This window comes from Camelus bactrianus, chromosome 11 (assembly GCF_048773025.1).
Source record: "Camelus bactrianus isolate YW-2024 breed Bactrian camel chromosome 11, ASM4877302v1, whole genome shotgun sequence".
Taxonomy (NCBI): Eukaryota; Metazoa; Chordata; class Mammalia; order Artiodactyla; family Camelidae; genus Camelus; species Camelus bactrianus.
The window spans coordinates 80,719,329-80,747,199 of NC_133549.1; the positions used below are offsets into that span (position 1 = coordinate 80,719,329).

The following is a 27,871-nucleotide window of genomic DNA, read 5'->3' on the forward strand; positions in this document are numbered from 1 at the left end:
TTGAAAAGTGTTGTGCCCCTTCCTTCTGGCTTTCATTGTTCCTATAAGAAACAATTGTAATTTGAATTATGTTTATCTTACAGGTAAGATGTCATTTCTCACTGCTTTCAATAATTTTTCTTTTTCTTTGGTTTCAGAAGTTTGGCTATGATGTTTTTGTGTGGATTTTTGTTGTTGTTGTTGTTGTTTATCCTGTTTGGAGTTCACTCAGCTTCTTGAATCTGTAGTTTTATCTCTTTTGACTAATTAGGAAAGTTTTAGAAATTATTTCTTTGAATACTTTTTCAACCCCTGCCTTCTTCTTTCTCCCTTCAGGAACTCCAGTGACCTGAATGTTACATTATTTGTTATAGTCTCAAATGTTCCTGGAGCCCCACTTATAACTTTTCAGTTTATTTTCTCACTGTTGTTCAGATTGCCTAATTTCTGTGGTTTCATCTTTGAGTTCACTAATTCTTTCCTCTGTCCACAGTCTTTTCTGTTGTTGAGCTTATTCGTGGAGGGTTTTTGTTGTTTTAATTTCAGTTATATTTTTTAGTTTGAAAATTTCCATTTGGTGTTTCTTATATCCTCTATTTCTTTGTTGAGACCTTCTGCTTCCTTGCTGAGACTTTTTCGTTTATTTCTAAAGTGCTCATAGTTGTCTTTTGAAGCATTTTTATGATGGCTGCTTTAAAATCCTTGTCAGATAATTCTAACATCTTGGTATTGCTGTCTGTTGTTTGTCTTTTGTCATTCAAATAGAAATCTTCCTAGTTCTTGGTATGAGTGATTTTTCATTGAAAGTTGAACATTTTGGATATTATATTATGAGATTCTGGATCTCATTAAGTCTTGTGTCTTAGCAGGCTTCCTCTGAAACCTATTTTCTTGGCCTTAGATACTGCTCCAGCTGGGGAGCAAGACATTGCCTCATTACAGTCAGATGGAGATGGAAGTTCAAGTTCTCTTCTCTCCTTAGCTGACATACAGTTGTCACTGCTGGGTGGAAGCTGGGAGTCCAGGCTCCACTGTAGGCTATGGTGATATAGTCCTGGCTAGGCAGGGGAGCATGCTGCTACTCCTCTTTGTGTATTCTCCACTGACAATGCAGGATGGTGGGTGGAAATGCATGAATGGCCTCAGTTCTGCTGAGAAGTGGTCAAGAGTCCTGTCATTTAGGACTCCTCTGACCCTGCCTAATGGGAAGGGGCAGAGCACCTAACAGGAAATGGTCATGGAGCCCTGTCAGCCCCAGGTGGAGGTAGAAGTCCAGTGCTCCCATGTGTCCTCTACTCACACTGCATTGGGAAGAGATCCCCTTTACCACCTGACCTACTGGGGCACTTTGTTATAACCTGGGAAGGGTGGAAGTCTAGGCTTTACACATTATCTTTGCTGGCGGGAGGTCTTAGTGTTTTTTTGTTTTTGAGGGTGGGGTTGGCTTAAGTAGATTATTTATTACACAAAAGTTTTTTGCCTTGTAGGCTGCCACTTTCCTAGTCCTTTGACTAGAGAGAGCAGGCTTTTCCTGGGCCCTTCTTTATCTGTACTGACAATTTCCATGTGGCTAACCACTATAGGATATATGAACAGTAAGAAAATCCAGAGAACTCATCACTGTATTATTGTTCCTTGGTTCCCAGAATTCCCCTAGTCAGTCTGCTTTTTCTCCTCCTCCTTTCAGAGTCTTGTGTTTGTTTTATATATCATGTTCAGGGCTTTTAGCTGTTCTTAGCAGGAAGAACAGGGAAAAGTTTGTCTACTCCATCTTTTGGAATAAGAAGTCCTTTCTCTATTATTTTAGTGTGTGTGTGTGTGTGTGTGTGTGTGTGTGTGTAGAGGGGGATAATGTCTTTTAGAGACATTGATTCACAGGTGAAATGCAATGTCTGGGATGAATTTCAAAATAAATAGGGTGCGTAATGAGTAGGAATACAGAACAAGCGATTAGCTATGAATTGAAAATTGTCAAAGATGGGTGATACGTAACTGTATGGAGGTTTATTGCCCTACTTTATTTCTCTGTGTCTAAAATTCTTTCAAAGAAAACCATTGCCTGACCACCCAGTCTGAGTCATATTACAGGCTCTGGTCTGTGCTCTCCACTACAGCATAAACTTGATAATCAGGACCCAGCCCATCTTGGTCACAATTACAGCTCCAAAACTTAAAAGTGACTGGTACATAGTTGGCACTCTAATACCATGTTTCCTTAAATATAAGATGCTATAGATTATATCATACCTTTATTTTATGTACCATTAAAAAATACTTCAAAGTATGATATACCATCAATTTTTAGACATATTTGGATTTCAGATGCTACAATGTGAAAAAAAAATGTTCACTTTGGAATTAATGAAATATAGTATCTGTGGAATAAATGAATACTCCCAAGTACTGTGAGGTCAAGATTATGATGAAGATACTTCATACATACATATTCAGGAGCAGATCGGTGTATATTTTTGAGGGTACTAGTAATTCTACAGTGAATAAATTTCTCTCCAAATATTGAAATTTTATGCCCAACTTTATAGATTATTGTTACAAATCTTAATAGAAAATGCAACATTCTGACATGATAGTCTCCAACTTTTTACCACCAAGGATCCTTGTATTATTTTATCCCCAGGGTTCCTGTATTTTGAAATACTTTGATACTGAGTAAAATTCATTTTTTACTTGACATCAAGTAAAAGCTAATTTTCATTTTTCATCTATTAAATGTGTAGTATTCATTCAGACTGAGGCGATATAATTCCAGCTAAAATAAAAGAAACTTGACCTCCTACCTACCCTCTATGGACTCACTATAGTGAAAAGGAACATCTCCACTTGGAAATCTACTTTTTAGCCTCCAGTGCTACTTTCTCAGTATCCAAGAACCAGTGGAATTGAGATGGCAGGTACTCAAGATGGGAAGGAGCTGAATGCCAGCTCCTATATTAAGTCAAGTCAAGAAAAGGCATTTAGGTACTCCACCTCAACCTCTTAAGTTAGGCCATTTGTTTACATGACTCTCCAACAGAGAAAGTTGTGTAAGGGAGTTCAATAGTCTGGTGAACTGACATGGTGCAGGGGTCCATTCAAGTTTCCAGATTGTTAGCATAAGAATTCAACTGCTTTTCCTAGGTTGCATTGAAACAGGGTAGTAAAAAGAAAATGCTACTTGTTGGGTTTTAGATAACTTACCCTCTCTGTGTGCCTCAGTTTAGATCTGAGTGCAGGGGACAAGTCAGTTCGTATCTGTATCCCTGAGCAGAGAGCTCAGTGGTTGCCCAGAGAAGTCACTTGTAAGTGTCTAAGACTTATGAATATGTGAATGAATGGAAGGACACTGCTCCTCAGAGCCTCAAGACATCTTCCCTGATTCAAGCTCTCTAGAGAGAAGATGTAAACTAGGCAAAGGGAGTGAATGCCAGGAAACATGACCTCAGGAACCTGGCAAGGGGAAAAAACTAATGCAGCTAGAATTCTCTTTACCTTTGGAAAGTTCCTTATGCCAGTGACTATCTCTACATCCCTATTAACTAATGTGGAATAACAAATCTATATGCCAAAACTTTCCCCAAATGCCTAAGACACACCATGAATTTTTAAAATGAGAGTAGGCATATTAAAGAGGTGGTGACAAGGGGACGAGAATTTCTTTATTCTCCTCCTATAAAAACCACGAAACATTAGCACAGACCTTTCCTTAGCCCCAGGTTCAAAGTCATAACGTCACAATAACCCTACATTTAAAATAAACAAGAAAAACAAAACCAGGTGTTAGATGAACAGTTTAGGTTGTCCTGTTGGGTAAACCTTCCACTCTCAAGGCTCAGCAGATCCGTGTGAATCTGGTGAGGGGGGACTAAGGGCACTTTGCTCTTCCTGGGCACAGAGAACAGCAGTGGGTCAGTGGATTTTGGCAGTTTGTTCTAATAAGCATCACATTAGGACCCACTTCCTGACCCCAAAGGACAGGATTAAATATTCTGAGCTCAAGTTCTAGGAATGGCAGACAGAGGACTCGGGTGGATCCACAGGGTTGAGAAGGAAGTACAGGCCCTCTTACTCTTTGTTTGGAGCGAACATACTGATTCAGTTCTTCCTTACGTCAGAAGAAAGCCGTGAGCATGCAGCCACACAGACTGGAGAAGACCAAAGAAAACAGGTGACAGTCTGTGCAACTGCTTTCCTTCCTGTTGAAGTTTTAAAGAATATACTCCAACCAGTTCTTGGCTCCATCATATTCCTGGAGCGAGACATCTTACTGTTTGGTTTCCAAAGCAATATTTATTAGTTAAGTCCCTGACATAGCAATCTGGAAGCTGGTTAGATCTTCTTCTTGAGCTCCCTTTTAAATACTGATTTGCCTGCCTTTAATGTCACTTCAACCAGCAAGAAAAGAGATAATTTTTTCAGAGGCCATTTAATGTACCCACTGATAACTAACCATTTGTGATAAAGAATAAGCCATCCCAGGATCTCAGCAGACAACAAGAGCGTCAGAGCCTTTGCCGTGAGATGACAAAGTAGGTCTCCTTCCACAGTGAACTCCTGGAGGTTGAGATGGTATCCCTTACCTCTGGGCATCTGTTAGCCCATTGGGAAAATAGGCTAAAATACGTAAAGCACCTAGCACAGTCCCTAATACACAGTAGGTGCTCCATAAATGTTTCCTGGTCAAGGATAATAGTTGGCATTTATTAAGGACCAACTGCGTGCCAAACCCTACGTTCGTTGCTTTATATATAGTATCTCTCAATAGGTGCTGATAGCCCATTTTCTAAATGGGTTAATAAGTAAGGCTCAGACATTCCGTTTATTTAAAGGTTAAAATGTTAGCTAGGGATATAGCTAGCATCTGAAGTCAGCTTGTCTGATTTAAAACCTCATACTCTCTCCATTACTCCACATCGTTTCCTTAAACTTATTGTACATTTGAGTGAGCTAGACACTGAAAAGCAAGTGCGTTATATTAAAAACCTAATAATTCTACACTAACAATATCCTTTCATGCCCCAATAGATTAAAGAAGGGAAGGGTAAACAATGTGGAATAAAACAAACTCCAAACGAAGAGAATAAAAAGGTGCTGTGAAATGTTTTAAAATAGACACGAATGTTAATTAGATATCTGATTTTTCCCCCCTCTTTTAACAGAGGGCCTTTAAGAACAAAGTAATAATGTTCTCTTCACCTTCCTCCCCACCTCAAAAATGGACATTTGTTCTCTTCACATTCCATCTGATCAAACTGTCCTGATACAAGGATGTACTAGGACAAGTCAGTGGGCAGGTTTTATTCTTGGAAACCCTTCAACAGCAAGAACGGCAGTCAGATAGATGGCCTGGTTGCTCAGCATGTTCGGTACTAAGAGGTGAGTCTTAGATTCTGTGTTCTGTAATATTAGGCTGGATGGTCTTCTTACCTGGATTTAATGATCTCTCTACCGCATGTGCACTTAGTCTTGGGGCTGGATAAGAGGGAAAGAATTTGGAGATAGATAAAAAGAAATGAAATGTGCCATGAATGCTTAACCAAAGCATAGAATGGGTTGGGAAGGAAGAAGACTTTAGTAGCAGCAGAAATAAAGCCAGACACCTTGGACTCAGAGAGATGATTAAAAATCTTAGTTCCTATGGTAAAGAACTTTGTCAATGACAAGTGGCTGCCTTCAGGTGCCGAATTCCATTAACCACTCAATCTCTATATAACAAAAAGAGTTAGAGACACTGGTGGAGGCTCCATTTTTTCCCTGCCAATATTGATACCAGGAATTTGGACTGTCTACTTAAACTCCTTATTAACAGGATTTGACCACCAATAGCTTTTCCTGACTGTTAACTATAAACTAGAACTTCAACAGTATGGTTTAGGATTGCTTTAGAAATATAAATACATGCTTTTGTGATTAAACTCCAGTCTCAATTAACACAAATTGGTATTGGCTTTTATTTTAACTTCCAAGAGTCATTATCATTTATGTTTCTGGGCAGTTTTAAATGGACGCAATTGTAAATAAAGGATTTTAAACAGAGCCCCTGATAAAGCCTAAACCTAATCATTTTCCACAATTCCAGTTTTATTTAGATTTTACGTGCTTGCACAGAGACACACTTAAAGAACATATATTCATATATATATAAAATATAAATGATATAGGAGTTTCTGACAAATGATTTGTTAATGAAAATTTATTAACTATATAACCTTTGAATACCTGAGAAACTTCAATATGTACAAATCACCGCGAAGCTCCCAGTTCCTAAACTTTGGTTATGTGAATATGCTTCAAGCACCAAGGAACAAACCCTAACCCTAACTCAAAAAGAAAAAGAAGCCCAAGAAACAAAAGATCATTTGCGTCTCTTGAATCTGTTTGTTTTTTAAACACCATTTGGGAAATTCTCTTTTATTCTTCATTTCCTTCCATCTTGGTCAGTTTCCAAAAACAGTATCAAGAAAAATTGATCAGGGGAAAAAGGACAGACAAACCATTACAGATAGAGGTGATGTCTCAAACTAACTATTTCTGGAAATTATTCTGTCTTAAATACAAAACTGTTTTAACCTAGGAGACTTGCGTTATGTAACATGTATGGGGAAAAAAACCCAACTCTTAATTTTCAAAAATCAAAAACTCCAACAACACAATCATAACAAGAGTTGGGGATGAAAGGCTCACAGGGAGATCTTGAGCAGACCCAGTTAAACAGATTCTAGAATTTCTGCTTCTTCCCTGGCATCACTGGTATCTGCTGGCTGCAGAGGCAATGTATGTAATATACAGGCATCAAAAAAGAGCTGAAAGGCTGAGCACAACCTTTCATGAAATTTCACAAGAAATCTGATGGGCAAAAAAAGAAAAATCAAATAATGAAGACTGAAACAGAAAAAAAAAATGGAAACAAAATATATCTGAGTCTACTTAAGTCAGGATGGAGGGGGTCTGGATTTACAAACTGACAACTGCATGTGTGTGGAAGGGACTGCATCCTTGCCTACAAATGTGGATTATATACACATTTATATTAAGTCAGTTCTTATGTTTACACCCGACAATTCAAAAAGGATGTTTCTGGCAAGAGGTGGAGGGAGGTTCTGTTCACACGGCTCCTCAGGCCCCAGTCCTTTGTCCTGGCTGGCTGCTGGTCTCTGCACAGGCCTCGACAGCGTGGTATATGAATGGATAAAGCTTGATGTCTGGTCCGGGGGTGGAACAGTTTCTGCATTCTTCATTGTAATATCGTAGCAACAGTTTATACACTTCTCCTGAAGAGTAGAAGGCCAGAGCAGTTTGGCACATTAAGGTGTGTAGATGGATAAAACTACTAAAGAACACTCCGGTTTTATCTTTAGAAATCTACAAGTGTGCTCAAATTTGGCCTTTGAAAATAGAGCACAAATTTCATGAGCCTGGAAAGTCCTTCCTGACATAAAGTTTAAAAATTTATAAAAAGCTTAAAGAAACTACTTATTAGCTCGTAATTGCAACAGGCTATACATAGTCCATCATCTAATCACAATTTGGGAGTTTGTGGCAACTGCCATTTTACATGCAGCTCCCCCGATAGCAAGGCCTTTCAGGGCCAGCTGAGAGACAGCGGATGGAGCACGCTGGCATCTGAAAACATGATTCAGAGTGAGGCCTCTCAGGTTTGAACTTACCCTCCAATACTTTCCCTCTTTCAGTTTTCTATATGCACAAAAGTGAAAATGGACACTGATTCCAGCTTCTTGGCCTTAACTTAACAAGCTGACATACTTTTTCAAGACTGAGGATGAAACTTCGCCAGAAAAAAAGATTCTGCAAATGTTGCCCCTGTAAGACTCTGTCCCTGACCCCCCTACCCCAAAGTCACACTTTTTTTTTTCTTATCCACTGTGATCTATCCTGATTTAGCAAGTGCTCCTCCTGGATGTTGTACAGTCCATCTAGATACCCAGTGTCAAGACTGTCCCCTACTTACCGACAGTCAGTTTCCTTTCAGTAAGGAAAGTGTGCATGCTGTAAATGTCTCTCATCAATTCTGAGTCCCCAAAGGTGAAATAAACTACATCTCGCTCAGCTACTGCAGCTGCCAGTATCTGTATTAAGGCTGTAGCAAAGAGAAAAAACACAGCTATATTATGACACTTCCCATCAAGATACCTTTGGTTCTTTCAACCTGCTAAATTACAGCTGGTGTGCCATAGCTTTATCCTGGATTAAAGATTTATAAACCTAATATATATGTTATTAGAAATGGCAAATACAGGCTGAGTATAAATCATCTAGTTGTGTGATTTTCCAGACATGCTGCTGAGAGTATTATTAAGCCACAGAATTTCTACATACGCACGTCTGTGGGAGAACAAATAAAGGGAGGTGCGTTTGAGGCAGCACAGTCAAGGCACCAAAGTGGTATTTTTTTCACTTATATTAATCTGGAACTAAAGTCTTTGTGTTTGCTTGCTTGATTTGGTTGTTTTATCTTATTACATAGTCACTGGTTTTCTGTATCAAAGGAGTCTCTGTGAGTTTTCTCTGATCAATGTACTTGGGAGGTTCTACTGTTCTCACTGACCCTATAGAAGCAAGCATTCTCCAAATGGGTTAGAGAAGACATCCTCACCCCTCCTGCACTCCCACCACCACCCAATCACTACAGCAGGGAGTGAATGTTACTGAAAACACTGGATGGTAACTCTGGTGTGCTGGAATAGGAAAATCATCGAGAATCACAATCCCAAGGGGTCAAAGCTACAAATCACTGAGCCTGGAGTATATTTCCAAAAATTAAGTTCCTTTATAATGTTCATCTCAATAGACAAAACTTATTTTAAACAACAACAAAACTGAACATAGGTACAATAAGTGCCCTTTTGCTAGTTACATATCTTTTCCCTCATAAAAGGGAGGGTGGGGGTGGGAATCAAACTAAAACATTATGGAGGAGAAATACAGTTTTGATTTTTGAGAGCATGTTAATATTCTACATAGTCAAAACACAAAATTAAAACAGTAAGAACGGGAATGGGCAGGAACCTATCACTGAAAGCAAACTAAAACAAATGAGCCCAACTTCATTTCAAAAATTTAGCACTATAGGGACAGGAAAAAAGAGAGGATGAAAAGTAAGAGCTAATCCAAGTAACTTATGAACACAATATTTGAGTAATATACCCTTAGTCTTGGGCAAGGAGGAAAAACTGCAAATAAGTCTCAGACTCTTTTTACTAGATTTGCTTACCATAGTAGTACAGGTGAAGCAATTCTCAAACCATTTTAAAATCTATTTCAGGACTGAACAAATAATTCTATCTGTTGATATTCACAACATTGTAAAATGACTATAACTCAATAAAAAAAAATTTGTTGATATTGTTGGCAGCTGTGGTTCTCAGTATGGAAGAGGGAACACACAAACATGGAAGGAGGAAAGACAATAACTCTGTGGGAAAGACTGAAATGGAAGGCACTACTGTGTACTTATAGCTTCTAAAATATGTAAGTGTGTGTATGTGTGTGTGTGTGTGCGCGTGCGCATGCATGCACATTTCTTAGTTCTGTCTGCTGAAAGGGCCAAAAAGCCATCTCAGTAGCAAAGAGCACACTTAATGCCCAGATCTTGGTCTCTAATACCATTCCCCCTAAAAGGAGCTGGGTTCCTGAGGGAAACACCTGATTCCCTGGTTGGGATAGGGTAGGTACAAGACGAACCCAGGATGTTTTGTTATACCAGAAAGTAAAGAAGTGCTCAAAAACAGATGAAGGAAAAACTGATAGGTGCTTGTCACAAGGATACAGAAGCCAGTTCCAAGGAGCTCCCGCTTGCAAATCTGGACAAGCTAAGCACCAAAATATGTACAGTAATAAATTACAAATTATCAAAAAAAATAAATTCCTGAGTCCACAATGATAATACATAATAAAAAAAAAAAATAGAGGAGAGGAAGACGGGCTCTTGCTCACAGGATAAAGCCAAAGACTAACTGGTAAGTCTGGAGGGAGTGCTAGAACAGACTAATCCACTTTTTGCAACCATCATGGTAAAGACTGGATCAGGCAAAAATCAGTAAAGGATGCTAAACCTAAGGGAAATTTTGTCTTACAGTTTCTTCCTACTTATTAACTACATGGGAGTAAAAAAAAAAAAAAAAAAAAAAACAAAAACCTACACAGTGGAGAAATCAGATAATACTTTGATTGGGTGATCAAAATTAACATCACCAATAGGGTCAGATGGCCATCAAGTACCTCCTGACACTATCACCCATGCAGTGCTCTAATCAAGAATCCATAACCTCCATCTACTCATGAGGAAATAGCAGATAAACTTGAGGAATGTTACATTCGTCAAACAGGTCAATGTCATAAAGACGAAGGCTGTGGAAATACTCCGGATTCAAAAGGAGGCTGAAAGACATGACAACTAAATGCAATACCTGACCCTGGACCCTGGACCAGAAGGCAAAAAGGCCAGAGACGGTTTGACTAGGGCACCTGACAAAACTGGAACACAGGTAAGTAGGTAAAAATATTCTATCAATGTACATTTATGAACTTCATAACTGTAATGTGTTTGTAAACAGAATAGGAAAAGCATACTGAAGTATTTAGGAGAAAGGGTATAATATATGTAACGGAAGAAAAAATTCAGAAAAAATTATGTATGTGTGTAATACACAGGCATATATGTATATATACACACATACAAAGAGGTGTTTGTTTTTACTTTTTGTAACTTTTTGTGAATTTGAAATTACTTTCAAATAAAAAATTTGTACAAGCTATGTAGGAAGGAAAAGTATTTTTAAGTTGAACGAGTAGATTTGATATAGCTGAGTATCCCCAGATTTGGGAAAGAATCTAAGACATAATACATGTGAGATTCTAAAATACCAAAGCATTTCCTAATTTCCAAACTAATATTTATTGAGTATCCACAACATGTGAGGTACCATGACTAGACCTCATTAATCTCAGAGTGTTCAAAGTAAGTGATCTCAAAATAGAGGTAAGTTTTAATTAAAACCACTCAACCAACTTATGCATACGTTAAAGCTTTGGTACACTCATTTTTTTTAAAAGGTTCCTAATTGACCTAGACTACATATAAAAATGGAAACTAATGAATCATCATCTTCCTCCACCAGGAGGTATCACTTCTTATCTTTTAGTGTGAATGAAATTTGGTTTTATGTATTTCCTATTTTCAAAAAGAGAGAGAGAGAGAGAGAGACCCAAAGAAAAATCCTTTAATCCTATTTCCTCCTTACATATAGAAATACTAGATCACTGGTCATCTGCCATTCATTTATCAAAATAAAATATGAATAAAAACATGTAAAATTTATCTCCCTATAGAATTTATTTTTGAAATGCTTCACAGGCCATTTTTGTCCCTGTGGAACTGAACTTGACAGATCCTAGTAAGAGAACCACTTTACATTACAATCTTGATTTCACATGCATATTTGTTGGGTGCACCTGGTGACAGAAGGGTGTGTCAGACAAGCTGGGGCTGGTGACGGGACACCTGTGCTCAGGCCTCGCCCTTCTGCTAGCTGTCTAGCTCTATGCCTTTGGCCAAGTCACTCTCTTGCCTGCATTTTCCCCAATGAAGGAGCTGAATCAGATGATCCCTAAAGACCCTTGCAGAGTGCAGAATTTCACAACCTCTGTTGTAATTTTTCTCCTTGCATTAGATATTAGAATATAAATACATAAATGAAATTTTCAGAAATATAAGTTAATCTTGACCCTAGAAACATCAATACGCACTAACAAAAGATTATTTTATTTTAAATAGAACTGTCTTCAGACATCACTATTTACAACATCGCCAAGATCTCTGCAAATCTAGAGAATTATGTCTCATGATTTAAGTGAACACTCTTAGATGAGGATAAATCACAAACCTAATAGAGTGTGTGGACTGAGTCCAAGTATGATATAAAAGCATCAAATTCCAACTTCAAGCACAACTAGGTGCCAAGATAATCACTTAAATTAACCTGCAGGGAGCTTGGTTTTAATTTTCTTCTTGGCATCAATCTTAAGCTATGATAAAATTTCAGATAAATATAAAAAAAATTCATAATGTCCTCCTGGAACAAATGAACCCAACGAAAAATGAGTCAAATTATGCTCTTGGGCACCAGTCCTGGTTTGAAGCCTAGCACTGCCACTTGCTATCCTTGTGACCTCAGGCTGGTCACCTCTATGCCCCAGTTACATCACCTACAAAAATAAAAATACCTAATACCTAACAGGCTGTTGTGAGCTAATACATGTAAGGAGAGTGCTCAGTACAACACAGAATGCACTCAACATGTTGTCCAATAATAATAATAACTTCAAAACCACATACTGGTTTTTGAGGAAGACAGGCCAAGTCTGAATGTTGGTTCTGATGTTTATTAGCTGTCTCTCTTTGGGGCGGTTTTATTAGCCTCTCTGCAAAACCTTGGTTTCCTCATCTCAAAAATGAGGCTACAAATGGAAGGGTAACTGCGACACTAAAGGAAAGAATGCAATATTTCTCTAACCTGGCAGATTTGACTGGCTGGCAACTCCCAGACAGTTAAAAAAAAAAAAAATGTCCAAAGCCATTTCCCAAATCCATTAACTCAGTGGCATCTCCGGAGTGCTGATAATAGCCATTCTACTCGCTCCAGACGATCGGAATGCACTACCATACAAGACCCCATTCTCGGCCCTGGGCCCACAGAAGAGGGCAACGCAGAAATGTTAAGGAAAGAATACTGTTACTCAAGTGTGAGGGAACAAGATTGAGAGAGAAATGGAGAGTGTGGTGTGTTCTGGCAGAAGGAAGCAGTGATGAGGAACCCGTGGGAGACAAAGTGAGTGACCTGGCCCATTCTTCTGTTCCCCTCTCTTCCCTTTTTTGTTGACAGTCACCCGTTTCCCACTTCCACCACTAGACCTCCCACGAACCCCAGCCAAAGGGACGGCTAGGCCAACACAGCATGGGAGAAAGTGATTTATCAGCACTGTCCAAGTTCCAACCTTTCCCAGATTAATGGTTTTTCTGGAATTTAATTATTTTGATTCTAAATAGCAAAATAACTAGTAAAGACGTTATTTACATTTGATATAAATGGGACATAAGGTATGAAAGAAAACAAATTTATAAAAAGTGTCTATACTCTAAGAAAACTTTTCACTTAATATAAATATGCAATAAAAATCCACTGGAAATCCTCTTAATCTCATTAGGGGATGTGTCTATTGTTTTACTGACTCCCTGGCTACAATGATTTAGTCCAAGGGGTGGAAAAGTGACCTAAGTCGGTCCACTTATGAGTATTTCCACAGAATTTTTAAACTAAGGAGTCGTTTTCTCCTCTAGGGTCACTCAACTGCAATACTGTAAGCCTGGAATTCTTTGGTCCCAGCAGAGATAACCAACAGCAGTAGACGAGAATAGGTGATCATCTTGAGAGAGGCAGGCAGGAGAGGAACCGACAGACAAGAGGGAGCATCTGAGACAAGGCTACTCCGCCTTTCTCAGCCACACATGCCAACAATCCCCTCTCAGTCTGAAGTAATAAGGTATGTTAGTGTCTCCTGTAACTGAAGATCCTAATACAGAACTTTTTTGTAGGGAGGGTGAGTGGGGAGGTAGGGGGAGTGCAGGAGAGAAAGGGGAATCTTTGTGTACTAGATGCCTTGTAATTATGGCAAGCTAGCAATGGCATAATCTTTCACAAATCAGGTAATAAGGGTATGGAGACGTACAAAAGATAAACACGGAAGGAAGTGGGACAAGAAACTGACAAAAACATAATAGAAACAGCAAGGTCCTACTGCAAAGCACAGGGAACTATACTGAATAACTTGTTAATAACCTATAATGAAAAAGAATATATATCTGTATAACCGAATAACTATGCTGTACACCAGAAACTAACACAATATTGTAAACCGACTATATTTCAATTTTTTTACATGTGGGGAAAAAAACAAGAGAAGGAACTTTGGAGCATGATTCAATTCCTTCAGAAAGTAGGAAGGCAAAATTAGAATACAGGGTCTGATCTAGTAGGTATAGAATCTAACAGACATGATGCAAGTTCTACACCCTTCAGAGACGTCTTTTCAAGTGCCAACATAGTATCTATAACAACTGACTCTGTTAGGCCACAAATGGAAACTCGAAAAACTCCAAAACATAGATATAATATTATCTATACCCTCTGATTACAATGCAATAAAATTAGAAATAAGAAACAAGAAAAATAATTTGTTTTAAAAACCAACCATTTAGAAATGGTTTCATAATATATTTTCCTAAAAACCTCACGGGTGCCTGGTGGTACACTTAGGGGGCAGGAGCACACTCAGCGGTCTCTACTGAGATGGGATGCAACAAACAAACGAAAAACAAAGCAAAAAGTAGTGCTTCTACCCTAACAATGAGAAAAGGTCAAGTAATCTACAGAATCGTAATTTTTCCTGAGTCTACAAGAGAGCTGAGTTACAAGGCAACCGAAGTATGATGAGCCCCTGTAAGAAGAGACGAAGCACATACACTGTTATCTTGAAAGAACACAGGAGAAGGAGGTGGCCACCACAGAAGTGGGTGAGAATAAATCAGCTTAAAATTTGAAAAGCCAAGTGACAACTGGGGGCGGGGGGGTGGTGTCACTCTGGAATAGTTATGAGCCCCAGAAGTAAGGAGAGTTCACATTCACTCCAAAGCTGTTTTCTACTGGACTCCACAGGGTGTGCAGAAAGATAAGGGGCCAGGCAGGAGGACAGAGAGCACCCCTATGGTACCACAGGCATGCAGGAGGCTGCTGCTGGGGGATGGGCATCAAGCCCCTCTTCCCTATATCCCTTCTTTCCTACCCTCTGCCACCTAGGGCCCCTGGTTGCCTAGGGCAGAAAGTTGTTAATCAATGCCGGTTGAATGAATGAATATATGAAAAGTATTCTCTCACTAGTTGTCACCATAACATACAATGAAAGCCATTCAAAATTAAATTGCTGTAAATTGCAAAACTCATGTACAATGCAACAGGCGTGTTAAAAATAATTTGGCCTTATTTCTAATAAAAGAAATACAAGTTTAAGGATTTACATATGCCCATGTTTTCCCTCCGTGAAGTTTTGTGCTTGTTTGTTTAACTAGCCTTCCCTTCCTTCCTCTTTCTTAGAGGGTAGGGACAACATCTGACAGTTCAGATGGATCTTCATGAAAGGGCAGTAAGACCTAGGGACAGATAAAGATGGCCAGTTGAGAAGAAGTTAACATTGGCCCTGCCTTTGCTCTCAAAGGGTTTTAGTTTATCAATGGTATATAATCTATCAATACTTTGAATTGGACCATAGCTTCTGACTCTTCTCTGTGCACCTGCTCTATCTCCCAAATAGTGGTTCATTAGCAAACATCTATTTCTTAATGTTCTCTTCTCTTGGAGATTAATCTAGGATTTAAATGCTCCCTTGCTCATGTCTGCTATGTGGCTAATGAGAAGCTGGGCTTATAAAAGAAGGGCTTACCCAGTCCCAATGGCTGTCTTGGTTTTTTTTTTTTTCCTGTATTGGAATATAATTGACATATAACATTATATTATTAGTTCCAGGTGTACAACATAATGATTAGATATTTGTATATACTGCAAAATGATCACCACAGTAAGTCTAGTTAACATCCATCATCACACATAGCTACAAAAAAAATTTTTGTGATGAGAATTTTCAAGATTTACTCTTTTATTAAAAAACTTTTTTTTTTAATGGAGGTACTGGGGATTGAACCCAGGACCCTGTGCATGAGCTCTACCATTGAGCTATACCCTCCCCTCCTAAGATTTACTCTTTTAGCAACTTTCAAATATATAATACAGTATTATTAGCTATACTTACCATGCTGTACATTACAACCTCATGATTTATTCATTTTATAACTGGAAGTCTGTACCTTCTGACCCCCTTCATCTGTTTTGCCAACTCCCCCGTCCTGCACCTCTGGCAACCACTAATCTGTGTATCTATGAGCTTTTTTTAAAACTTAAGATTCCACATATAAGTGAGATCATATGGTATTTGTCTATTTCACTTATTTCACTTAGCATAATGCCTTCAAGGTCAATCCATCTTAGAACACTTTTTTGATGAGACTTCTTTTAATTACAAAATCAATACACAGATTCAATAAAATCCCTAACAAAATGCCAAAGGCATTTTTCACAGAACTAAAATAATCCTAAAATTGGTATGGAAACACAAAAGACTCCAAAGAGCTAAAACAATCTTCAGAAAGAAGAACAAAACAAGAGGTACCATGCTCCCAAACTATACTATGTTAGTTCCTGGTACACAATATAGTGATTTGATATTTTTATATATTTCAAAACGACCACCATGATAAGTCTAGCTATCTTCTGTCACTGTAAAAAGATATTACATAATTATTGACAATACTCCCTATACTGTACACTTCATACCCATGACTCATTTATTTTGCAACTGGAAGTATGTACCTCTTTTCCCTCACCTATTTCTCTCCACCTGCCTTCCACAGCCTTCTGGCAACCACCTGTTTATTCTATCACTCTGTTTCTGTTTGGTTATGTATGTTCATTTATTCATTTCACTGAAGTATAGTTGATTTACAATGTTGTGTTAGTTTCTGGTGTATATTCTTTTTCATATTCTTTTTCATTATAGGTTATTACAAGATATTGAATGTAATTCCTTGTGCAATACAGTAGGATCTTGTTTATTTGTTTTTTATGAAGTAGTTTGTATCTGCTAATCCCAAACTCTTAGTTTATCCCTCTCCCACCCCTTTTCCCCTTTGGTAACCATAAATTTGTTTTCTTGTGTATGAATCTGTTTCTGTTTTGTAAATATTTTTGTATCATATTTTAGATTCCACATATTAGTGATATCGTATGATATTTTTGTTTTTCTCTGTCTGACTTACTTCACTTAGTATGATAATCTCTAGGTCCATCCACATTGCTGCAAATGGCATTATTTCATTTTTTATGGCTGAGTAGTAATCCACTGTATAAATATACCACATCATCTTTATCTATTCATCTGTCAGCTGACACTTAGATTTCTTCCATGTCTTTGCTTTTGCAAATAATGCTGCTGTGAATATATAGGTCAATTATACTTCAAAAACAAAGAAACAAGCAAACAAACTCACAGGAAAATAAGATCAAATTTGTAGCTAGCAGAGGCAGGGGGTTGGGGGAGGGGGAATTAGATGAAGGCAGTCAAAAGGTACAAACTTCCAGTTATAAGATAAATAAGTACTAGAGATATAATGTACAACATGATAAAGATAACACTGCTGTACATTATAAATGAAAGTTAAGGGAGTAAATCCTCAGTTCTCATCACAAGGAAAACAAAAATTTTTTTTTCTATTTCTTTAGTGGTATCTATATGAGATGAAGGATGTTCACTAAACCTATTGTGATAATCATTTCACGATGTATGTAAGTCAAATCATTATGCTGTACACCTTAAACTTACACAGTGCTATATGTCAATTATATCTCAATAAAACTGGAAAACAACAACACAATCTATGCTCACAACAGGAAAATACAGATTAAACAGAAAATAATGTCTGTATCACTCACCTAGAGACAACCATAGTTAATCTTTGCATATAAACAGATAAACAGAGGATCTCAAATTTATGTGATGTTTTATACTCATAATTTCATTTTTAAAATGATTTATATTGCACATACTGTACACTTCTCACCCTCTGGCAGCATTCAAAAAATGTCCTTCCATGCCAGCAGTTATACTTTTGCAACAGTTAATGCCTGTATAATATTTCATCACATAGAGGTACCATAATTTATTTCTTTTCAAAATCAGTTTTAGTAAACAACCCCCACTGAAGGACATTATGATTACTTCTTTTATTTTTTTAAACAGTTATTCAGGCGAATGAAGGGCAGGGACTTGTCAAAAAGTCACTCCAAAGTTTAAATCCTGATAATTGAGAAAATAAATAATACAATGAAAATCTTGGAATATAACCCTTGACAGTTACCAGAGGAAGCTGCAGTCTGAGAGAAGGGCTTTTATGCCATAAAGAAAAGAAACAAATTGAACACATTTATAAAGCTTCCCAAATTGTCCATCACAAATGACCAAGGCTTATGGCAGACCTGGTTCCTGGATGGATGACATGAATCTACTCATTCATTTCACTTAAGAGAAAAACAGAAAAAAGTATCTGTCAAAAGATCAATAAGCCCAGAATGAAAAACAGGTTTCCTCATACAAATTCAGGATGATAAAGAATTTCATAAAAACCAAAAATTCTTTCTTCTGTTGACTTTCAAAACACTGAAACTAACCACATGCAGTTTTTGTTTTTGAATATGAAGAAAATGTATCGGTGAAAGTCTTTAGAATAAAGGGACAGGGAAGATTTTTCTAAGCATGCCACAAAAACATAAACACATAAAAATTAACTCCACATGACAACAACCCAACATGCTGAAGTAAATGAAAAAAATGAGAAAAAACCCTTCAGCATATGAAAGATAAATAATTAATATTGTTAATATACGAGTTATCACCAGCCAATGAAAAGTCAAAACTACTCCCTAAGAGCTAAATGGGTAAAAGATGTGAACAAGCAATTTGCAAAACAAATAAAAATGACCAATAAACATATGAAACTGGTTGAACCTCAGAGAAATTAAAAAGATTGACAAAATCCTATCTTGGTGAGGTTGCTTTTGCAAGGAAGACAATGTAAACTGATACTGCCTTTCAGAAGGATAATTTGCCAGAAGTATCAGAATATAAAGTATATATATTCTTTGAGTCATTAATTTCACTTCTAGGAATTAACCCTAAGAACATAATTATGAATAACATAGAAAATTATATAGTGTAGTATGGCTTATGAGATAAAGAAAATAAAACTATCTATAAATGGAGCATTAGGAAAATTGATTATGGTTTACAGGTACATATAACAGATTACTATGTAGCTATTAAAAAATGTTGAAGCTAGGTCTACATCTGTTGGTGTTGAAAGCCCTAAGTGAGACTGTAGGATTTTCAAAAAGAGGAGGTTAAGGCACAGAATATTTGGTGTAGGGGGAGGGTATAGCTCAGTGGTAGAGTGCATCTTAACATGCACGAGATCCTAGGGTCATTCCCCAGTACCTCCATTAAAAAAGATTTTTTTTAATTAAAAAAAGAAAAAGAATATTTAGTGTGATTTGATTAATGTTAAATAATTACACAGGTTGTTACAGAGACGCGTCTGAAAGGATGGCCACCAAAACGTTAACAGTAAATTCTGGTGACTTTTTACATACTTCTTATTTTTCTGGATTTAAAAAATAAGAATAAAATGTATCATTTTTACAAAAAAAAAAAAAAACCAAAACAGACTCATAAACTGTGACAAATTCAACTGTTCTACTCCCAACAAGAAGGATTTGAGAAGGATTTTATCTGTATCTAGTTTGGCTATTAAGGCCAGTTGGCTGTTTTATGTTGCTTTTTCTTTCTTTTTTTAACTGAAGTATAGTTGATTCACAATGTTGTGTTAGTTTCAGGGGTACAGCAAAGTGACTCAGTTATATACCTCTATCTTTACGGATCTTTTTCATATTCTTTTCCATTATAGATTATTATAAGATATTGAATATAGTTCTCTGTGCTAGAGTAGGACCTCGTTGTTTATCTATTTTTTTGTTTTCTTATTATATTGCAGTGTAAATAATTTGTTTGGTCTTTCTCCTGGGTTCCTGGCAGAAGCTTCAAAACCCTTGGAATTTCCTGAGTGACAGGGTATTTGTTATGCTAATGAAGTGACTCCTAGTGGGTCCCTAGACAGCTTCAGGATTGGGACTTTCAGTCATTGACCTCCAGGGAGAGGGAGGACTGGAAATTGAATTCAAGGACGCAGCCAATGATTTAATCAATTGTGCCTATGTAATGCAGCCCCAATAAAAACTCTGGACACCAAAGGTGAGGCTTCTTGGTCAACACACTGATGTGCCGGGAGAGGGACGTGCCTCGACACCACTGGGACAGGGCATGGAAGCTCTGTATTCCCTCCCAGATCTCACCCTATTTGTATCCTTTGTAATAAAACTGTAATAGCACCTTCCTAGGTTCTGTGAGTCATTCTAATGAATTATCAAACCTGAAGGGGGTTCTGGAAACCTTCCAAGATTGGTAGCTGGTTGATAAGAGGTGCAAGTGGCCTGGGGGACACTCCCACCCCAGACCTGCAGCTACAGTCTGAAGTAGGGGCAGTCTTGTGGCGGGTTGTGCCTTTAACCCGTGGGGGCTGCCCTAAAACCCAGGGAGCTGGCATCGGGATTGTACTGAGCTCACCCAACTTGTGTCAGGACAGCTGGGTTGACACAGAATAGCAACCATCCTAAGTAGTAATACAATATTATTTTCTATAACTGACACTCTTGAGAGTAAAGCAAATGTCATAATACGGTAAATGGCCAACAGCTTTGTTGATCAGGTTTCTGATTTTTCTACCATAAACAATAAAATGCAAGAGATATTTATTCTTACTGAGTACTCAAATGCCTCCTTATTGGTGCCATTCATGCAGCCTCCCAAGCTATAATCCCACACATCATGCACCCCAAAGCACTCATTACTATGTGCGGCATCTGTCCATGCCTCTTTCTCATATGCCAGACTATGAATTCCAAAGCAGGGGCCACACCGTATTCACCTGTGTACTCTCAGAGCCTACCACGGTGCCAAGATCTTGGCGAATGCCCCGTAAGTCTGGTGAATGAATGAGTCAGTCAACCAACTAGCTCTGACCATAAAAATCACTTCTGTGAAGGAATGTGCTTGAGTGGGTACTTTGGTTTGAAACTTCAGTCATTTTGGGCTCTTACCTCTTTCTGTTCAACTAAATACTGAGGGTCTGGTAGATCAAAGAGATACATTACCTCTGCAGAAAAACAGTAAATAAAAATATGAATTCCTAAAAATAAGATGGTGTGAAATATTCTTTTCCTCTTCTTTTAGATTTTTGTGGTCTCTTATTATGACAGAACATTAGAAATCCAGTTTGAAGGACTAACTCCTCTCCCTAGTCAAAATACTGCTATGCTTCTTATAACAACTGATTCACTCACCTTTTAATCTAGCATCTCCCCCAAAGGCACCACAGCCCCAGTTTCCCGTGGCCACTGCAGAAAGATTTTCTGAAGAAACTCCAGGACGAAGAAATCCACAGTAAGCCTACAGGATGAAAGAAATACCAAAAGCACGTGAGTGACTAGACAGTAACAGCATTTCTGACTGATGTACTGGGATCAGTATCCATTATCAGCTGATGTTATCTCTCTCTCTCCTCTTTTTTTCCTAGGGGCCAAAGTACAGGGAAAAAGAGAAAATCCTGGGATTATACACTGAAGAGAATAAGAAATGATTAAGTCTAATATATATTTGCTTTGATGCTGGGCAAAGCAAAGCACTTAAACCAATACAAGACTCAGTTTCTTTTTCCAGTTCAAACAAATACAAATGGAAGTATCAGAGGTATTTCAAGAACTGGTAAGATCCCAATCACAAACTACAAGGGACTAAAGGAAAGAAAGAAGCATTTTAAGACACTTTTATTTGAAGGGGTTTAATTACCATTGTTTCCATTAAGGTAAAGAGTTATTACTATTATGCTTCCTCAGCACTCTCTCTGAGTTACTGGGACTAGATTAGTAACTGTGAATACCTTTTAAATGTGCTTCCTGCCACTGAAATACTTTAAGCAACTCTATATAAAATGAGCAAGCAACTATATACCTGGTTACAGAGTAACCTTTAAGATCCCTTCCAGCTCCAAAATCCTCTAGTTTCACAGCTCTGTTTTAAGCTAGAATATTTTAAAATTTGCCAGTAACTTGAGAAAAGTACAGTACATCCCTAGGATGCTGGCTAAGTATTAATTAAGTGAACAGCTCATTTTGTATATGAGAAGACTGCAGTTTAAGGTCCCAGAGTTTCTGTTTTCAATTTCTTTGCTCTCAGAGTAGTTGGTCTTTCTGCCTCCTAAGGGTTCTTAGTTTTCTGAAACTATCAGATTATATTAAGAGGCTTAATATAATAACAAAGCAAATCTCCCCTGGGTGTTCTCAAGTACCAAACAAAGCTTAAAATATAGCTTATGTATAATAGTAAAGAAAATAAAAAGAATGATCTATGACAAATGTTCCCAGAGAAAAACCAAGGATAAAGAAAGATGCTTCTATGAAACCCATACATAGAAATATAGTAAATTGCACTCTGAAGTTTCTACAAAGGTATAAAAATTTATTTTACACACTGTCTGGATGGATTAACAAGGCTATTCCTTTCACCCCCGCTCCCTGGCTATAAATCCTGACAGATATTAATCATAAGTTGGTCCTAGACCATTATTCAATGCTGTGGTACAGAGCTTACACGAGAACTCACAAATTACCTGTATAATCAGATGCACAGAGCTTCTGAAAATCTCTTTCAGGTCAAAACTATCAAAGAGCTCAAATTTTCTGAGCAGGTTCTTAAAAGATACAGAGTCTCTGCCTTTATGCCAATAACACAGAGAACAGACTTCCTGTCAGAACAGACATAACTTTGCCACTCGGCTTCCTGTCAAATTCTCCAAACATGCCAAATGAAGAGGAAGATTTCTTAGCCTCCTATTTTGTGTTGTCGCTGTTTTTATACCATCAGAAAGGTTTTAGTCTCTTTCACATTGCTACCTCTACACATCTGGGCTAACTTGAATGAGCAAAAATAGCTTAGCCAAACTAAAGCCCTAACAACAGAGAATTTGAAATATTTAGATTATTAGAAGCAAAATCTAACCAATTTTACAAACTATTAACCAATTTTATGAAAAAAAAATCTATCTTGAAAAATGACCATAACAAAAACAAACTGTAAAACTGAAATGAACTTGCATTTTGTGTTTTGATCAAATAAAATCAAATAAAACTTTAAAAAGGTAATCAGACAGAAATTAAGTGATATAAAGTATTGACATAGTAATTAGGTATAAAGAATAACTGCAATGATTAAATATAAAATTCTTTTTTTAAATTGAAGTATAGCTGATATACAATACTATATTAGTTTCAGGTGTACAGCATAGTGATTCAGTATTTTTACAGATTATACTCCATTAAAAGTGATTAGAAGATAATGACTATAATTCCCTGTGATCTATACAATATATTCCTGTTGCTTATCCATTTTATACATAGTTGTTTGTATCTCTTAATCCCATACCCCTAATTTGCCCCTCCCCCTTCCCTCTTCCCTTTGGTAACCACTAGTTTGTTTTCTGTATCTGTGAGTCTGTTTCTGTTTTGCATATACATTCATTTGTATATCATTTGATTCCACATATAAGTGATACCATACAGTATTTGTCTCTGTTCTTGCCTTTACTTCACTAAGCATAATATACTCTAGGTCCATCCATGTTGCAGCAAATGGCAGGATTTCATCCTTTTTTATGGCTGAGTAATATTTCATTGTATATATATTATTCATTTGTCTGTTGATGGGCAGGGCACATGGGTTGCTTCCATATCTTGGCTACTGTTACAAAATTCTTTTATTCCATTAATATCAAGCATTTACAAGGTCAGAAATAAAAAGAGAAGCAGCAAGCTCCTTTTGAGTCTCCTTCAGAGGGACAAGCCATGCTTCTCTCAGTAAGGAGAGGGGTCCCTCAAATGCTAAAGACCAGGACAGGGCCGCTAATCAGGGTAGTAAATGAGCTTCTTTGGTAAAGAACAAAGATCAGCTAAGGACAGAGACCTCAAAAGAGTTGCCAGATTCTTACTTCATAGGGAAAAGTACTCGGAGTTCTCAAGAGCTCCACACTGGCAACAAATTTCTCCCCACCCAGAGCCAGAGCACTTGAGAAGATTAAACAGAGCAGAAGCAATGAAAGATCCCATCTTAAACTCTAGTCACATCCTGACCTGACATTCACCAATGACAGAGCTATTTATTTTTACTAATGAATAACTAGAGGGAAAAAGCAGCAGCATTCTTAACATAGGAGAGTAAGTAGAAGATGCCAATAAACATTCATATCTCAGAATGAGTTTTGATGGGAAGGAAAGCCCAAGAGAGGGGAGGTAAAGGTAATTTGGAGTCCTGAAGGTTGCAAAGGGGAGCCGTGAGAGGCAAGAGGCAGGAGGAAAATACCGGTATCTAGAGTTAAAAACTACAGCCCAGCCCGGAAGTGGTAAAGAGGGAGATGCAGGAAGGAAGCCAAGAAAATGAAAAAAAGAAACAAAGAAAATAGTTGTAGAAACCACAGGCCCAGAACTGGGCCCAGGAAGTAGATGGTATTCAGGGGGACAGTCTAGTCACAAACATGCAGGCACACATGTGCATGAGCACACACACTTAAGAACTCAGGTTTCCACGTCAACTTTAGCAGGCCCAAGAAGACAGAACTAAACTATGTCCTTCATTATAATGTAAATACATTATACTGTTTGCTGTATTAATAATTTAACAATTATTGTTCCTAGAGAGTTGTTTATATGAAATCAATCTATCATATTTATCTAGCTTAAATGAATAAATAGTTGGTACTGATAATGATTTTCTGGTGTTTTAGCATATTGTGATTTCTTAAAAAGAAGCATAACATAAAAAGTTCCTTACGAATCTTTTGGAAGAGAATAAAATAATATTAATGGAGAGTCTTAAAATTATCCTTAGGTTCAGTAACAACAATTTTATAAATTTCTTCTTTTGTAAATTTCTTTTATTTGATTAAACAACAATGATACAAAGATGTTTACTACATTATATATGATAGAGAAAAACCTGGGACCACCTATTAGTTCAAAAACAGAAACTAAGTCATATTATACCAATCCAACCAATTTTATGGCCTTTAACCATATTAACATTATTAGAAAGTATGAAAAAAACTTACAGTATGTGGTTAAATTGTATAGGTAAAGACAATATTATAAGTAACTTTTGAATACATTTATATACTAAATACTCATGGGTAAAGAAAACAATTATTTGAAAGGTAAAATTATGGATTTTTTTTGTCTTTAAAAAAATTGTAACATTAGTAAATGGATTTTGCTTTTTAAAGATGCAATGTAAAATGAAAGCACTAGGCTGACCTTAGTTTCCACATGTGTGAAATCAAAGATTAGATTAGGTATCTCTATGGTTCTTCTGATTCTATATATTGAGAAACATTAAGAGAAAACCACTAAAAATGATACATTTTGAACTAATATTCTGGAAAAGTAAAGTGACACATGCTTCAAGAAAAGATTATTAATGATCAGATGTTGAACTCCTTAGAAATAATCAGCAAGTACTGATTGGTTGTTCATCAAGCTATGGTTTAGTAACAACCCCCTTTCCAAATTTGGTGGTAATAACAAAAAAAATCAATAAATCAATTTTTAAAAAGGTCAGTGGTGGCGATTTTCTGTTTGGGTGGTTGGTCTCTTCACTTTGCTACATTTCTGATCCAGAAGACTCCATGAAATATATTCGTTACTTAACCTTACCTGATTGAGTCTAACATGGCTAAACACAACTTTTCACAGATGATTTCTTTCTTCCCTTACTGAGCTATCTGCCACTTTTGCAAGCTGGAGTCATAAATCTTTCCAACCCAAAGATAATTCTCCTCTAGAATGTCACCCAGCTGATCTTTCACAGGATTCAACATTGCTTAGGTAAAAGGAGAATGATTCTTCCTTTTAAAAACCAACACTACCTGAAGGTCACAATGTGGGTCCAACAGGATAGGTGGAGCCTGGTTGGAGCTGATTGTTTCTGGAGGTAATAAGGCACTTTGTGGGATTGCCATTTCAATTATTATCTGGTGAGTAATGCCTACAAGTAGAGAGCAGGCCCCCAGAGTTCAGAGATCCACCTTGTATTCTGGTGGCGAAAACGGGTCTTATGCTCCATTGCTTCATTTGGAAAAATGGCCTTTTTCTATTCCTGCTTACTTTCTCTCTGGCATACAAAAAGAAGTAGTATGGTGCAAGCCCTCTCCAAAGTGATTTCATATAGACTTTGTTTTAAACCTAAGATTACGAGACACCGTGAGATAGAAAAGATTTAATTTAATATTCTCTCCAAGGTGTGCTGTCAATTTATGTAAAACTCCCTGTTGCTTATACTGAAATTCATAACTCTATTTTAATAGGTAAGTGTAACTGACAAATGATGAAATGCTTTAATTTAGAAGGCCCAAAGTCATTTGGATTAGTTTTCTCATTAAGATGTCAATGGCACTTAACAAAATCATTTAGTGCTTTCTTCTTTTTCAATGAAAGAGTTAGAAGAGCAAATGTTTTAGAATACAGTAAGTGAATGAAGGAACGTCGTTTATCAGCTGCGTTCCCAAGTGCCAGGCCCTGAACGAGGTGCTTTCTCAGTATCAGCCCGTGTGTTGACAGGCCACTTTACACCTGTGGCATTTCCTTATCTTATGACAATTTAACAAATCGGTTGGGGGAGGGAGAATCCTCAAATTTCCTTGAAAAAGTAATATCAAACAGAAAAGCATTCAACTGGGAGCTTGCTCGTTCATTCAACTGGATTATGACTGAGAGAGAAGAGGAAACCCAGGCATATGTGCTCATAGCAGATGATGTGTCAACCAAATGCAGGGAAGAGTCTAAATGATTTAAGGCTGAAACAGGTGAGAAGTCTAGAAAGACAGATCTAGTTACAGTAATCTCTATAAATATATAAATACATGTAGGAGGAGCTACATTTTTAAAAAGTAATTTGAAGGCAAGGGAATTTAGATTCAAGGCCTGGCTTTGCCACTGTCTGTCTGTGTGACCTGGGGCAAGTTATTCAACTTCCTGGGGTTCAGTTCACTGTCTCTAAATTGGAGGTAAGTACAGTATGTATACCTGCCTGAGTGGCTGGATTAAATCAGACATCACATTTAAAGTGCTAAGTAGAATGCCAAGCATATAATAAGAAATTGTTTGTCGGCAATTATTTTACTATTGTTAACTGTATAATTTAAAAAAAATTTCTACCTGCATTTGACTGAAAAGAATCTTTAATGAAATATAAATTTGACTTAATTGCATACTGACATAAATCATGGCAGGTTGAAAACAAATAGAGAACTCTATTACTATACATTAAAAATCAATCTATCTGCTTCATATCATTCCTTCTATTCTACACTTTGGAATTGACACTGGACTTACTGGGCTTTATTTAGCACTTGAAGAATATTTAGGAAATATCCATAAATTTGTAACATTCTTAGTGATTTGCAATAATGTATATCTAAAAAGTTAATCTTAAAAAACTGGGCTAGGCACCGACTAACTTGAATGAAATAAAACTTCCAACCTGTTGCCAAGTTACCTAAGGATTCATTCTTTTTCTATAAAGCGTGTCTCATAAGGATACTACATTGTAGAAATAAATGTTTTTCAGTGTTGGTAATACTTACAACTAACTTAACCTATTCACATATACCAAGACTTCACAAATTTCTTGGTGTTACCAAGAACTTAAAAATTACCAAAACTTTAACATTTCTGGTGTCTTTGAGCATGGGAAACTGAAGGTTAGTACAAGGAAAGGTAGAGAACATTAATTGGTCATGGGGAACTTAAAAAGAAAAGATTTATTTATGTCCCGGGTTATCTTTTAAAAAGATCATATTTGTAGATAATTTCTAAAAGTGAATGATCTAGCTCCTACAGGAAAGTATTTGTGATAAAATAGATGTTATCCATTAAGAAAAAAGGGACCTTTCAGTGTGCATTAATGTATGATAATGGTTAAATACATTTCGTTTTCATACACTTCTCTCCATACTTTTCAAACATTTCTCTGCCATAACAAAGTATCACAGACTGGGTGA

At 37.1% G+C, this 27,871-nt stretch overlaps 1 protein-coding gene across 4 annotated transcripts in view; it reads right to left on the minus strand.

Moving 5' to 3' along the window:
- Window positions 1-5,903: 5,903 nt before the first annotated feature.
- PARG (poly(ADP-ribose) glycohydrolase) overlaps window positions 5,904-27,871 on the minus strand; it is a 109,338-nt gene continuing 87,370 nt past the window's right edge. For all 4 annotated transcript variants that reach the window (XM_010963507.3, XM_074374379.1, XM_010963504.3 and 1 more), the window contains exons 16-18: window positions 21,111-21,216; window positions 7,946-8,074; window positions 5,904-7,247 (exon numbers count right to left, since the gene is read on the minus strand). In XM_010963507.3, coding sequence (XP_010961809.1) covers window positions 7,093-7,247; window positions 7,946-8,074; window positions 21,111-21,216 — 390 coding nt within the window. In that variant the 3' untranslated portion in view covers window positions 5,904-7,092. The remainder of the gene's footprint in view (window positions 7,248-7,945; window positions 8,075-21,110; window positions 21,217-27,871) is intronic.